Below are 16905 nucleotides of genomic sequence, written 5' to 3'. Positions count from 1 at the left end.
TATTGGGTTTGAGCAGCAGATCGAACATCAACTCTGAAATGCAGGTACATCCAGCTGACGAGTCCCAAATAGGACGAAACGTGCATGAAACTGGATTCCACTGCTAGCCACTATCCATCTTTACTTACAATGCTTGTGAATTAATGCTATATCGAGGCAATAGGCACAGTATGCACATATGCCAATAAGAGACTGACCAATTTCAGTCGTAACACATCGATGGGACGATTCAAACAAACAATATTAAATGGATTTCATGCTAATAACCCCCTATGTGCGGATTGGATAACTATAATGACGATTTTGTTTTTACTAAAAACTATAAATACCTGACAGTTTTGTACCATAATTGACACTGTTTGGAATAACATTCTTTCTACTTGTCTTCTCTCTTCTGATTTTGTGACTTGGGAGGGTTCTAGCGTTCGAGTGTTCAAGTATTGCGCAACATACTAAGAATCTAAGTTCAAGATATAACATATACCAAATGCATAATTTGCAAATCTTCAATCAGTTGTACTTTACATGCTTCATGATTCTTTTATCTATGTTATTATTATAATTACTTTCTGTTCCCCTTTCTGTTCTATTCAACTGAATCTTCTCAATTTTCTGCTGACATGTATTCCACTTCCAATTGGTGTTACATAATACTTATATCTGTCAACATAAGTAGCGTACACCATACTACTACGAGAACATGAATGGGGACAACCAAAGTATTTTAAGACAAAACTGTAGAATATCTTAGTAAAATATGAGAACCATACATTGAATACTTCATCTGCAAGGTTTTGATCAATTATCCTTCACATTCTGTATGATTCTGTATGATTTCTATTTTCCCTTCTGTTCTCTTCAATTTGATCTTTTTAGTCTTCTTCTGCCAGGTTTTCTACTTCCGGTTGATGTTATATACTACTTATGTCGACAGACATAAGTAGCATGTATCACACAACTACTACCATTACTATCATTATTACTATAGCTACTACAATTATGTTTAATGGTTAAAGGTGTTCCACCAGTTTATGATCATATTTAGCTTATCAAGCATTATAAAAATCTGAGGTTGAAAGATGGTCATCACATTTCCATAATGTAAACATACCATGTGTTTCAAATGATTCCGCTGATATATCATTCAGAGCTCGAATAAGATTGGCTCTTAATCCTTTTGGTGGTTCATTAGTTACTTTTATTGAATTTTGTAATACAGAAATTGGAAATGATTTTGATGGCATTGAACTTAAAAATAAACGAAAATCTGGATGTATCGATTTAGGATTTTCAGCAAGTTGTTTCACTATTTCTTCTAATCTAATCATCCATGAAGCGGCTAAATGACAATTCTGAAGAAAAAAAACAGAACAAAGTTAATGTTGGAGCGATCCTGAATATTTCTCGCAATGGACATGACAAGCTCAGGATAAATTGAGAAGCATTCTATCCAATCAGCGTTTGACTAGAAGGTTTGCTAGAAACATCACGAAAATGAAAAGTCACATGTAGAGGTTCTGATTGACTGATTTCTACACTGCTACTATGTTAAGTAGTATTCTAGAATTCTCAGGAAAACCCAAGCATTTCTAAAATACTATAAAAACCCTATATTTTCTGTACATAAATGAACCTTTGGAGTAAAGTGCTTCCCGCATATTTTGTGCCTTTTCTCTCGTGTTTAAGTCGCTGTGTAGATTTAGCTTGAGTTAACGAGACTAGCTTAGGATCCAAGTATAGCGTTCAATCAGTAAGACTTATCAGTGGCGACGGGGATGGGATGGGAATATTTTTTACTATTTTGTTGAAAGCGTGAGTCAATTGAAGTTAGACCACTATGGAAAACCTGGAAGCACTGAACGCCTGTTTCGTTCTATTGCGGGACTCTTCAGCAGTGCGCACCCACGATCCCTCCTCACGAGATTCGAACCGAGGACATATCAGTCTCTTGCGCGAACGCTTAACCTCTAGACCACTGCGCTGGCATCCAACGATGTTAATGTCTAACTTCAACTAATTCACGAAATTGAGCGACACATCCATCATTGTTTTCAGTGAGTTACTATCTCACAACAGACCTGATTGAACTCCACTGGGTACTACCTCTCACTAGAACTCCAGAAAATACCTCTTGAAACCAGTCACTAGTGAGTCATAACGCATGATGATAATTAAATTAAAATTAATGATAAAAAATCTTAAACTTTACCTGTAAAAATATCCAATCCCCTGATTTACATGCTTCATTAATTAATTTCTCAGCTATGATACCTTGTCCTTGTCCTAATGATATAATATGTACATGTTCTATTGAATAATATTCTTTAATAAATTTTTGAAATTGATTCATTGGATCTGAACCATGTGATAATATAAATATTAATGGTGTATAGGAATTCATTTCTTTATATAAATTAGATAAACTACTTATAGATGATGGTATTTCAGTAAACTCTTTACCAAGATTAATTGTAATGAAATTTCGAATCACTTTCATCATTTTCTCTTTATATAGTGTAGAAACTAATAATAATTTCTGAAAGGATGTTAATTTCTTATTATAATCCATCGATGGTGAGATTCCGTAACATTCAGGATTTAATCGATAGATACCTAATTCTTCAAGATCCATTTGTTGTTGTCCTTCTTGATATTGTCCTTCATGTTGATCTTCACGTTGACCTTCATATTGTCCTTCATGTTGACCTTCACGTTGACCTTCATATTGTCCTTCATGTTGACCTTCATCTTGATGTTCTTTTTGAATATTTATTTGATTAAAATCAATAATAATTGAATATTGACATATATCATTAGGTAATGTATTAAATTGTTCTGGAAATTGTTCTGATAAATTAATAATATTATTCCATTGTTTTAAATTAAACCAATTTTTAGTATGATTTGGTTGTTTTAATTGTTTATCATTATGATTAGATGGATTTAATAAAAAATATAACCATTCATTATTAGTAATATCATTCATTTGTTTTAATATTTCAATACATAATATAAATGAAAATAATAATTTATCATGTTCAAATAAACTACGTATAATATTATGATATGTTGCTATGGTAATTGAATGGAGTAACATTTGAATATGTTCATCTAATGTTGATCCTTTTGGAGTATTTTGTATAGTTGTATTGAATAACTAAATGTATTTAAGGAAAAAAAAAAGAAAAAAAAGGGTTAAAAAAAACATCTATTGTGAGACTATTCAATGGCAGTGCGCATCCACGATCTCGCCTTGCGAGATTCGAACCCAGGACCTATCCATCTCTCACCATCGCACTTAACTGATAAACCACTGAGTCGTCTGAGGAGTCCTACAATAGGATGAAGCGGCCGTCCAGTTCATCCATGTTTTCCTTGGTGGTCTAGCTTCAATTGACTCATGATTTCAACTATGAAAATACTGAAATCTTCACAAAACCCTTTCTGATAACGTTTAGTGTTAACAGTAGAATTTATGAATCGATCTAATTTAGATCATTATATGAAAACTTGGAAGATTGAAGATCCTGCGTGGGTTTGAGTCCAACGTGAGGAATCGTCCACTGCTTTCAGGTTTTTAATAGTGATCTATAAATACTAAAGATAACATTTAGTGTTAGCCTTGTATTTTGATAGTTGAATTCATGAAAACTTGAAAGATTGAAGTTTTTGCCTGGATTTGACTCCCATGAGTTGAGCAATGCTGGGGAGTTCCATTTTAGGATTAAACGATCGTAAACTGCTTCCAGTGTGTTTGATTGACCTATTATTATTAGTAGTAGTATTAGCTTTATTCAATATTATATTTTTGGTAAAATATAAAATTCTCAGCACAATGTATTTCAACAAGTCTCCGTTTCTTACTTCTTCGTCGATCCTGACGATAAATATTGAGTGATTACCAGTTAGAAGTTAGCAGTTCATTCAATCGATATCTGAATAATATACATTCTTTTCAATGTATATTGCCTGCCAGAAACCATAATTAAAACCGGACATAAGATTGATCTTAACTTTGCTTTTGTAGTGTTTTATAAAAGTGTAAATGAGCGTATACTAAGGTTTATTGAAGCCTTAGCCATACGAAAATTCAAATCTCCTTTGTGTATTCAAAAACAGTTTGTTCTCATCTGTTAATAATAGCTTATTAACCATAGTGATTAGGTTTCAAATTGTTTTCACATTATTTTTATTATCCTTGTCTCCTCTTACCCCCCATTTCCAGTCTAGTTGACCTTTTATTTTTATATATAAATGTTCTTAACAAGTATATATGTGATCAGATTGTTCGAAATGTATTGCGCTAATATCTCATCACATAGTTCTGATAATCTTCGTCTTCTTATTACACTATCGTAATTTTCATAGTTGAGAACGTGATTCAATTGAAGCTAGACCACCCGGGAAAACCTGGAAGCGCTGGACGGCCTAGTCGTTCTATTGTGGGACTCCTCAGCAGTGCGCATCCACGACCTTGCCTCACAAGATTCGAACCCAGGACCTACCAGTCTCGCGCCAGAGCACTTAACCGATAGACCACTGAGCTGGCACCCGATGGTATTTATCTCTAATCGTAGTTATAGTCGTAATTAATAGTTGTAGGGATTTTCAATTAGAATACAATTTCAGTCAATAATTACAGATGTATACTTGTTTTACAATGAATTTATTTTTAATCACTTTTCTTATTTATCCGCTTTTATTACAACTAACATAATGAAGTATAGTTTCCTATCATAATGAAAAACACTCCTCTCATAAAACGAGGATATTCTCCTACTCTATAACAGATTTGACTACATTATGAGATCTATCATCCTAGTGTATTTCGTTTCATCGATGTAAGTTAGTTGAATCACAACTGATAGGAAGTTTTTCTTGATTTCAGTCTCATGCATCCCAATACTCATCATCAAAGTGTATCTATAATCTCTGTGATGTTAGAATCTATGTCGCTACTCAGTGTTTTACTATCTCATATTACTAATGAGTAATATCATTAAAAAGAATGATATATTTGTAAAATCTCAGAGAATGAATTTGAAGTAAATCCAACGAAGATATTCTCCTACTCTATAACAGATTTGACTACATTATGAGATCTATCATCCTAGTGTATTTCGTTTCATCGATGTAAGTTAGTTGAATCATAACTGATAGGAAGTTCTTGTTCTAGATTTCTATTTCATACAGTCCAATGCTCATCATCAAAGTGTATCCATAATCTTAAGACAATTGATAATCTTTTCATAGTTGAAATCATGAGTCAATTGAAGCTAGACCACTAAGGAAAACCTGGAAGCACTGGATGGCCGTTTTGTCCAACTATGGAACTCTCTGCGATCTCTGTGAATCTCTGTGATGTTTGAATCTATGTCACTACTCAGTGTTCTACCATCTTATATTACTAATAAGTAATATCATTAAAGTAATATAAATCACAACAAGTAAATAGATGATCATAATTCACTTACATTTTTAAAATATTTCAATGAAAATTGATACATTGGATCAATTTCAGCCAACATTGTAATGACAAAATACATCATAGAACCACGTGATGCAATAGGTAAATATTTTGAACGAGCTATTGTAATTTTTTGTTCTGTTATTGTTGCTTCTGTTAAACGTTTTGTAATTTCACTTGATTTAATTTTAGATTCATTTAATGTATTAATTAAATCTTCATTATCTAATATATTACCTTCGGATTCGAACAGTAATTTTAGTATCCGATTCTCTGTTTCCTAAAATGTTTAAAACAGAACATTATGTATGTACATGTATAGGTTAGTAGAATGACCATTGATATTTCTAGAAAAAACTGAGACATTTTTAAATTATGGAACACGTTATTATCATGTTGTCATGGTAATTTGGTAATATCAACTTTGTCTAATGTATATTGATTGTCAGATTCTTTGTTGAGGCTCAGGACAGAGTTGGATGGAGAATGCTGGTGAGCGGCCTATACTCCTCGACGAGGGGTAACAGGCGTAAGTAAGTAAGTAAGTCTTTGTTGAAGATGTTTATTTGTCTGCTTGTTGAAATCTAATAATGGATTTCTAGAGTTAACGATTGTTTAATAAACCAACTGATGACCACTGAAATTCAGAGAACAGTGGATGTCTTTTTTTCTGTTAATATGAGATTTCACAGTAGCATTTAAGTTGAATTGAATCCTTAATATTGCCCCCATAATGCCCTGGTACGGTTGAGCGTGGGGAGGGCCCATCATTTCTCGAAATGCTCTCGCATGGCCACGCGTACACAGCCTCTGCCAGGGAAGTCCTACTCACCGCCTCCACGTGGCATTACTGTTGTTTACGAATGTCTGGCGCTCTAATCGGGTTAGTGGACATGATGAATTCACCTAGGGGAGTTGGGAAACCCTGGTTCCAAACAGGGAACCTTGGACCTACGTTTCTTACAGGATTCCCTATTAACAGGTGGTCAGCAGTAGCCCCAGTTAACGTCTCAGATCATGCGGGTTCAAATCTCAAAGGGAACATGAGTTCCTTCAACATTTAAAAAAATGCCTTGTTGATTGGTGTCAACAAGCACAAAATGTAAATATAGCGCTTTCTGTCGACAGTAACTTCTACCATTTAACTGATAAAAAGACATATACTACTGAGTAAATAAGGATTTAGTCAGCAAAATTTGACTTATACTAAACTAAATTCAAATGATCTCGTCAGTTATACATTTGTTTCATAAAAATCTATATTAAGAATACCTTAATATGGTGTTAATGTTCTTTGGAGTTGACTAGAAAACTACATAATGTAAGCTTAAAATCATACTAGACGCTTACATAGCCTAATACAGACTCATTTCATTAATTACCATGTAAAAGACCTAAACACATGGATCTACTCTGAAATAAGTTTCGGTAGTGAAATGGTTCACCTTCAGGACATACACAAACGATCGTATATCTTAAAAATCTTATGGATCATGTGAATTCACTATGTATACTAAATTTTCGCTCTTGTTCTGGGGACTAATTCTTAAGACAAATGATTCACCTATTCATTAGCGAATAAAGAAGATGAAAACTAAAAATTTTTTCTCGGAATCACTCAATGTCAACAGAATAGTTTTATTGATAATCACAGTGATATACAATTGAAGCGCAATTGGTAGGAAAATGCACGAACAATGGAATTGGAGAAGATGAACTGATATTTACAGAAGAAACAGTGAAGATTGAAACAATTGGTTGTCAGTTTGCAAATCAACTGTTTACTGTATAGTTATCAGAATTAAGTGAGATAGTCTGTAATTCGTGTCTAAATACATTCGATTGTCCCCAACCGGTGTTCTTTTCACTACATTTGGTGTCGCTGCCAACCAGGAGGAGGAAGGTTGTTTTTCTGCGGACGCCGCTGCGGGTCTGGATTTGAGGTGCCAGTTGGGGCAATCCGATGCGGAGAGGTGATGTTGAGTATAGTGTTCTGGCGGGGCGGCGTTGGCTGTAGCAGGTACTGTCGATAGAGAGGAGCGGTGGGACATGCGGCTGTTCGGCGGACATCGGATGTAGATGTCTCAGCAGGAATTTATTTTATTTACCAACTAAGCTACCGGATGTACCTGTATCCTAGAGTCAATGTTCACTCCAGGAATCGAACCCGGTACCATTCGGTTCAAACGTCATCACGATATTCACTTAGTTACTGAGTTCTATTGATTTTATTTAGTCTTACCCTAAGTATCATACACACACACAGACACCCATGAAGAGAAACACTTAAACATTCAACTTACTTTTAATTGATTTCTATCTGTATTAATTCGTACAATCAATTGATTACGTTGTTCTTCTAATTCTGGCCGTTCAATACCAGTTACATCACTTAATAATTGATCTTCTAAACCATTTAATGTTACAGTAAAATTAATAATAGTTACTTTAATTGATATATCAGGTAAATAATGTGGATTAGATAATTTACTAGTTATATATAAACGAAAATTTTTATTATATTCTATATCTGAATCCCCAAATCGTATTAATAAACGACCACCAGATAGATAAATTTGTTTTAATAATATGGATTCTAATGAAGGATCTAATACTTCATCAATATCTTCTAATAATAATGGTAATCCAAGACGTATACAATTTTCTATGATTCTTAATAAGTTCGAATCCGTCAGCTTGATCACTTTTAAATTGTTCTGTGATTCCATTGTACGTATCCAACGATTCGCTTGTTCTTGTGGATCAATCATTAATGGCCATCGTCTTGAATGTTTTACCAAAATTGCATTATCTATACTCATTTGATCTGGTGGTAAACCTTGTATATTCCATTGTCTTACTTCATATGGATCACCTAGAACACTGAATAAAGTTAATTCTTTACTAACTGGTATATTTAATTGATGACATTGTTCTATCCATTGTTTCATAAAATATTCACGATAATTAGCGGTAAATGCACCATAATAAGCTATACAAGCAGCTGCTATGAAGACATCTCCAATGACATTATTCAATTGAAGATTATACTTTTCGATAGATAATTTCCAACGATCTTGTTCATCAGCTAATGCAGTGGTTAATTTACCGGCACGTTTTAATCTAGCTGATGTTAAGGCTAAATGATGTTCAAGTTTCTTTTTTTCACTAACAGATTGATCATATTCTTGTTGTAATGAAGCAATTTTTTGTTCAACATTTGATAATTCTGATTGTTTCTCTTGAAGTTTACGCATAACAATATCTAAATCGGCATTAGCTTCTTCCAAACTAAAAATGATGAGAGAAGAGGAAATAATCGTAAGTATTGAAGATTAAATATCCTTTTTTTGTTTTACAATAGTTTGAAAGCGTGAGTCAATTGAAGCTAGACCATCAGGGAAAACCTGGAAGCACTGATAATAATAATCATATGCTTACTAGTGACTGACGTCGAGAGGTAAATCCAGGAGTTCTAGTGAGAAGCAGTGACCAGTGGAGTTCAAACTAAGTCTATTGTGAGATATCAACTCACTGAAGATAATAGGTGAACGTTTGCTCAACTTCATGGATTGGTTGGAGTTAGACATAAACACCGTTGTATAGCGGCTCAGTGGTCTATCGGTCAAGTGCTCTGGCGCGAAACTGGTAGTTCCTGGGTTTGAAACTCGCGAGGCGGTATCATGGATGCGCATTGCCACTGAGGAGTCCCACAATAGAACGAAATGGCCGTCCAATGCTTCCAAGTTTTCCATGGTGGTCTAACTTCAATTGAATCATGATTTCAACTATGAAAATACTGAAATCTCCGCAAAACCCCTTCTGATAATAATGATAAACTCAAAAAGAGTAAGGAGGTTACAAGTGCATACAATTCTATTGCTATGACTCTTTTAGGGTTATTCCACATAATTTAATTGAAGACTGGATATATATATATATATATATATATATATATATATATATATATATATTGTTAACAATATAAAGAATTGTGATATGAAGAGTCAATCAGAAATAGCCTAGTGAGAAAGTTGACCGATGGTAAGTAAAAGTGACCTAAAGGACAAGTGTATTTTATTGGATAAGCAATTGATCAATTTCTTAAGGATTAGCGTGGTATATATATATATGAATAAGCATTTGTGCATTTTATTCGATAGACAAATATGCCCTACCACTCACTTTGATGTTCTCACTCAAGTAGTCGTTCGGAGGGTTAGCACGTAGCACACTATATATCAGTGTCAGTTTTGGAACCCACCCATCACAACAATTTGAAAAAAATATGTATACATTATCTATTTGTTACAGATAAGTTATTTCTCTCATTACTAGTTACACAATCAAATACTCTTATTTCTATTCAGTACAAGAAGCAGAAAGTATAATTTTATGAATCAGAATAGAATTCAAAGTGATCACAATCTGAAAGTAAGAGAATGAGGTAGTCTTAAATAGGATATCAGAGTATATTAGACAGTTTAAGACCCTACATGGATGCGTAATCACTAGGTCGGGAAAATTCAAAAAATGAAAAGGAATCTTCTAAAGCATAAGGTTCATGTCAATCTGTAATCAGTATGCACATCAATGTAGATTCAATATAACAATGTGTGTCAGGAAGATCAAACAATTACAAAGTAGAAGGTCAACCTAAGAAAACATTCAATCGGAACATGAGAACAGACTAGCTCAATGCTTGTGGAGTAATCAAAAAGCTCATTTCTACATTGGATAAGGATGACAATTAAAGCTTCAAAATTAAATCATTCAGTTCAAACAAACTCAATCCTACTAAAGAGATTCACCTAAGTTATAAACCTTCCTCATTTCAATTTGTAGTTGTCTTAATTTTTAGGCTAGCATACTGATAATCAAGAACTTTTCATTTTATCAGACTCTACGGTGGATAATTTCCAGTACTTCATTAATTTCAAGTCAACACTTTTATAAGTATTATTGATTAATTCCAAGGTTTGATTTTACCACTTTCAAGCCATATCTTATCTTATGCTATTCGAAGAAGAATAGCGGAATAATTGGTATTGAAGTGTATGTCTGACTTTTAGAAATACTTCAAAGAAGGAAGAAGAAGAAGGTAACCTAATGAGACAAAATCAATTATTTATTCAATTAATAAATCAATCAATGGGAAGATTCAAACAAACAATACTAAATGAATCCCAACTTCCCCCCATTGCACAAGCAAGTGGCTATCAGGACTCAGTAGCTAAGTAGATAACGCGATGGCATTTGAAGCGAAAGGTACTGGGTTCGAGTCCCAGAGTGAACATCAACCCTGAGATGTAGGTACATCCACCTGACGAGTCCCAAATAGGACGAAACACGCGTCGAGCTGGATTTCACTGCTAGCCACTATCCATCTTTGTTTACAATCAATCAATTAGTCTAAAGATATATATATATATATGTTTCAAAGTTGAAATCATGAGTCAATTGAAGCTAGATCACCATGGAAAACCTGGAAGCCCTGGACGCCCGTTGGTGAATGGTCGCTCAAAATTCGTGGATCGGTTAAAGTTAGACATTAACACGGTTAGATGCCAGCTCAGCAATCTATCGGTTAAAGGCTCTGGCTCGAGAGTGGTAGGTCCGCGAGTGAGGGATCGTGGATACGCACTGCTGAGGAGTCCCAAAATAGGACGAAACGGTCTTAAAGTAGTGCTTCCAGGATCTCCATGATGGTCTAGCTTCAATTGACTCATGATTTCAACTTTGAAAAATACTGAAATCTCCACAAAAAACCCTTCTGAATATATATATATATATATATATATAATAAATCAAAAAATCTAAGAACATTTGCATTACCGTTTTCTTTTTGGTTCCACAGTACGATATATATGTGCATATAAGTCTAATGCTCTAACCCACATACACATTGATTTACATGCTTTACTTGTTTTTTCAACAATTTCTGGTTGAAATTCTGGATTATCAATAAATTTTTTTAATTTTTTTAATTGTCCATCGGTGATCTCATCTTTTGGATATTCAACTAATTTTCTTAAAAAATTGGAATCATTTAATACCGTTTTAGCTGTTGCCCAATCTCCTCTAAATGAACATAAGAATAAGAATAATAGGAATAATGGGTGATTAGTTTAAATATAACAATGGTTAGATATGGTCAGATATTCAACAGTTTAAAAAAGCAAATGACTATTCTGGAGATGATCATGATAAAATTAAGAGTCCCATAATAGGACGAAACGGCTGTCCAGTGCTTCCAGGTTTTCGATGGTGGTCTAGCTTCAACTGACTCATGATTTCAACAGTGAAAATACTAAATTCTCCACAAAACCCCCTCTGATCTATGATCATATGCTCACTAGTGACTGACTTCAAGAGATATTTCCTTGAGTTCTAGTGGGAAGCAGTGGCCAGTGGAGTTCTAACAAGTCTGTTGTAGAGATATCAACTCACTGAAGACAAGTGGTGAACGGTCGCTCAAAATCGTGGATTGGTTGAAGTTAGACATTAAGACTGTTGGATGCCAGCTCAGTGGTCTATCGGTTAAGTGCTCTGGCTCGAGACTGGTAGGTCCTGGGTTCGAATCTCTTGAGTGCGGGATCGTGGATGCGCACTGCTACTGAGGAGTCCCGCAATAGAACGAAACGGTCGTCCAGTGGTTCCAGGTTTTCGATGGTGGTCTAGCTTCAATTGACTCATGATTTCAACAGTGAAAATGAATAACATTTGAAGAAGTATTCAAAGGTAAATGATTGTTTTTGGTTAAATATAACTGGAAAGTATAGTACACCTGGTGGAGATTTGTAGCTCAGATGGGTAATTTTGATGTAGGTTTATTCTCTGAGCTGGATGGTTTGGTTGTGGAGCTTTTATCGTCCTTCTGAACGATATCATCAGCACAAACTTCTGGTAGAAGTGAAGTGTTTGAATTTCTCCATATGTGATATAGTACAGCATCCATTTATAACTTTACATGAGATATATCTTACTATCTAAAGTACTTGAGGTGAAAGCAATTCATTAAGTTAATATGATTCTGTCAGCTAACTTGACTAAATAGGTTATAACTTTCATTTTTGAATTGAGAAAACTGATAGTTATTGTTATATCCTAACGAAGACATAAGTATGGGTAATTGCCGGGACCTATCAATGGACGATTATTCTATATATATTCTTATTCACATGGCCACGCGTATATAGCCTCTGACAGGGAAGTCCTACTCACTGCCTTCTCGTGGCATTACTGTTGTCTACGAAATTGAGAGGATGAAAAGCGAATGTCCAGCGCTTTAACCGGGTTGGTGGACACGGAGAGTCCACCTAGGGGGGGAAACCCTCATTTCAAACCAATGATGCACATGGGCTCCAGTATCCTGAGGGGACAAACAACGTATGAATCAATCGTTGGTCACCGACTACCATGGCACTGCATCTCCTCTCAATTTCGTGAACAACACCCCTGCCACGAGAAGGCAGCGATAGAATGCTATGTGACCACTAGTCTAGGTGGCTCAACACTACATGCACTATGTTGAGATAATGAAGTCTAAGACAACTAATGAACATAGTGGTCATAGTGATTTTTAAAGTAGTTTGTGAAAATGCATTTAATCTGAGGATAGTTATCACTAAAGACTGAGAACAGACAATATGCAACCTGTAACTCTTTGGTGCTATGATAAAGTTTATGCTTTTAGATTATTAGATCAAAATCTAACTGTTTAAGTAGGAGTAATAAATACTGTGTTCTTTGTTGACTGTTGACTTCTCTCCAAGTAAAACTTACAAAGTGCATTGATATGGTGAAGAAAGGCCCAATGTATTACAGTGCCAACACCCCATTTCATTCCTTAATAACATGTAATCACATCTTAAGAAGGACTGATTATATAACCTGGTCACTTAGTTAAAACTGTTTGCTTTATATGTTTAATTGTATGATATTCTAAATGTATTTACATGGTAAGTTATTTATTACCCAGTGTTAAATACCATTCAGTTTATTCTAAATAAATCTGGCTGTAAACAAATCATGTATAAGTAGCGGTATATTGACGTAACATTTTGATTTATCTTGGAAGTCAGTTGAATCCTTATCTATTATCTTTCCATTTTTTACATGAGTTATCCAATTCAAGGTTCCAGTGTAGTGTGGTCTACTTATATCCATATAAGTAGTATATGGAGATGGTCAGAAATAGAATGTATTTTGGCAGAAGACTGATAAGGAAAGAACAGGAACGAAGCGCAATCGGTAGAAAAATGCACGAACAATGGAATTAGAGAAGATGAACTGATATTTACGGGAGGAACAGTAAAGATTGAGACAATTGGTTGCTAGTTTGCAAATTAACTGTTTGCAGTATGTTTAATAGAATTTAGTGAGGTATTCTATAATTTGTGCTTAAATACATTCGACTGTCCCCGACCGGTGTTCTGTTCACTACACCAGTAGCAAGTATCATGTCAGTTAAGTATACCACAGATATTATATATGTATGTATATATTCTTACTTTTGTCCAAGCATAATACAAACAGCTTCCATAACAGTTTGTACTAATTGTGGTGGTTTAGTAAATACACGAATTTCAGATATATCATTTTTATCTAATGAATCAAGTGCTTTATTAGCTGCTTCTAATGCTGGTATTGCTTCGTCTAAATCCCGTTGTGCATCATCAGCTATAATTTGATTTTCAGCAGCTTTTTGTTTAGCTAACGCTTCATCTTCTTTAACTCGACTACGAACAATATCAGCCTGACAATGAAGGATTGAAAAAGGAAATAAAACAACACAAAATAATAACTGTTTAGGTGATTTTATGAACACTTGGAAGGTATACTTTATCAGAAATCAATATCATGTGGTAAACAATCAAAATGTAAAGGAAACCGAATGGTGATTTTATCCTAATCAGAACGTCCACGGAGTGTAATACTCATGATAATACATGGAATAGAACCTAAAGTGTTCACTTCTTGTGTAGACGACTACTACTTTATACCAATGAGATCGAATCTAATAAGCCATGTTTTTCAAAATTCAATAAATTTCTGATGAAGGATAGTGTTTAAGCAAATTCAACGGGAAATTGCTGTCTTACACTGTCAACTCAGGTGAATTCATAGGTTTTCTTGAAATACCGCCATACTGATTCATAGGCTTATGAGGATCACACTATTTGAGAATATTTTAATGCTTTAATTTTGTAAGTTTTTCAGTATAAATCATATTCCATGGGAACCAATAAAGAACTGTACCAGCTACTTATCCGATAGATCATATAGTGAGGGTAAGTATGTCGTTTTTTATGAATCAGATATATTCCACTTCATGTGTTTCCTTGGTTATTGAAATATTTATTACCCAAAATATATACATACACACAGAAGTATCTTGGGTTCCCACATTATATTCTCTTTAGTGAGTGATGGTGATCAGCAAATATGTTAAATTTAAATGTGAAGTAATTGAACAACAAATCAACAAATAACGTTAAACATATGCGGTGAAGATGAGAAACAATCAAGGCAACATCCCAACACCTTTACACCAAATAAATGAAATATGGTTGAGAAAGCGATGATCACAGAATAATATCACAAAGACATAGATTTCAAATCTAAGTTATTGGTATCACGGCTCAATATTGAAACTGGAGATCTAGGGGTTGAAAAATAGTGAGTACATCAGCACAATTGTAACTTGTCCCAAGCCACTTCATGAAGCATCTCAAACTATTATTAATGATAACCACTAGGACGTCAACTAAGTAAAGTGAAAGTAGAAAAATGAATCAATACAAATGTCAATAAATTGGTAAAGAGTTTTCCCGTTTTGTTTCAGTCAGCGTTAGCATCTTTCCAACCTACTTCTACGCCAGCAAACATCATGTGTCCAGAAGCTGGCGGTTGGACGTATGTAATACATCTCGAGAAGACCTCAGCCAATGAAGATTCACTATCTTACTAATCAATTTGCCGACCTTACCCGGTATCATGAGCCTGACCTCAATTTTTCTGACTCATTGGTTTCAACATATATGAGCAATTTTACGAAGGCGTTTAACTATTTGAGACTATCCTATTTTTAAGGGCCCTGTTGTTATCCCGAAGAGATTGATGAATGGTAACTTTTGAGAACTATTTAAGGACCAATATGATACATATATTTTTATTGTATAATTGTTTTAAGTAGTTTAACTATTCATATTCGTGTCCCTCTTATTATAAGCTTTATTTTGACCCTTGGACTATTATTGTACGATTTACCATTCTTGAGTTATACACAGTCTACTGAATACTGTTCCCCCTATTCACAGCCACATTTGACCAAATCTTGTACATGTGTTATTTTCTATTTTATGGTACGATGTGGTCTGTTTAGTTGGTATATAAACCCAGTATGTTTGAGAATAATGATTCATATTGCAGAGGATGTTATTGGTGTTCTGGACTTAACTGGCTGGGCTAGGCAGAAAGCAGGACCGACAAGTACTCTAGACGGCCCGTACGGGTTTCGTGTGTCATTGGTTCGGTCAATGAAATCACTGCTCTCTAATTGGCGGGAATCAGCACGTTCATATATAAACAGGGCATGCACTCACTCGATGTAACAATTGCATTTGATCATCTACTTACCTGTTCTTGATCTTCACTTAATTTGATCATTAATTTTTCTGTATCATGTTGTTTTGCTTCAAGTGTTGGACGCATTGCTGTTAGTTCACTTTCCATTTTAGCAATTAAATCATTAGTTTCTAAAATTTTATTTAAACCATTACGAAATTTATCTCGTCCATCAGTTAATTCTCTAAACAACAACAACAACAACAAAAAGAAAACGCATTGGAGAGTGAGAAAAACACACTGAATCAACATTTGATTGTTAGATACTGTTATTCTGAAGGTTATACATTTGTATATATACGCCTAAATAACCTTAAAGAAAATAAGTAAAGATGGATAGTGACTAGCAGTGGAATCCAGTTTGATGCGCTTTTCTTCCTATTTGGGACTCATCAGTTGTATGTACCTGTATCTTAGAGTTGATATTCACTCTGGGACTCGAACCCAGTAACGTTCACCCCAAACGCCATCGCGCTATCCACTCAGCTACTGAGTCCTGATAGCCATTTGCTTGTGCAATGGGGTGAAGTTTAAATCCACTTAGTATTGTTTGTTTGAATCTTCCTATTGATGTTTTAGGACTGAAACTGGTCAGTCTCCGATTGGCATATGTGCATACTGTGCATATTGCCTCGATATTGCCTTAAGGAAAATGTTGACTGGTTTAAAACAATCAGATGAAAACAAATATGAATGAATAATTTGTATCACAAAATGATGAAATTCACAAATTGTTTATTTTCAGAAGGGGGGTTGCTGGAGATTTTAGTAATTTTATATAGTTGTATATATAATTGAAGCTAGACCAT

General features: G+C 34.6%; 1 protein-coding gene across 1 annotated transcript in view; it reads right to left on the bottom strand.

Moving 5' to 3' along the window:
* The window catches only part of Smp_130810 (hypothetical protein), a gene marked incomplete at both ends in the record, with an annotated part of 126151 nt that overhangs the window by 14148 nt on the left and 95098 nt on the right, over positions 1 to 16905 (bottom strand). The window contains 8 exon segments of the mRNA XM_018788974.1: positions 1112 to 1352; positions 2210 to 2613; positions 2707 to 3157; positions 5475 to 5747; positions 7771 to 8758; positions 11303 to 11548; positions 13981 to 14225; positions 16109 to 16280. Of these exon segments, the coding sequence (XP_018654464.1) occupies positions 1112 to 1352; positions 2210 to 2613; positions 2707 to 3157; positions 5475 to 5747; positions 7771 to 8758; positions 11303 to 11548; positions 13981 to 14225; positions 16109 to 16280 (3020 nt within the window).

This window comes from Schistosoma mansoni, chromosome W (genome assembly GCF_000237925.1).
Source record: "Schistosoma mansoni strain Puerto Rico chromosome W, complete genome".
NCBI classification, from domain to species: domain Eukaryota; kingdom Metazoa; phylum Platyhelminthes; class Trematoda; order Strigeidida; family Schistosomatidae; genus Schistosoma; species Schistosoma mansoni.
This window is presented reverse-complemented; position numbering and strand designations above follow the sequence as displayed.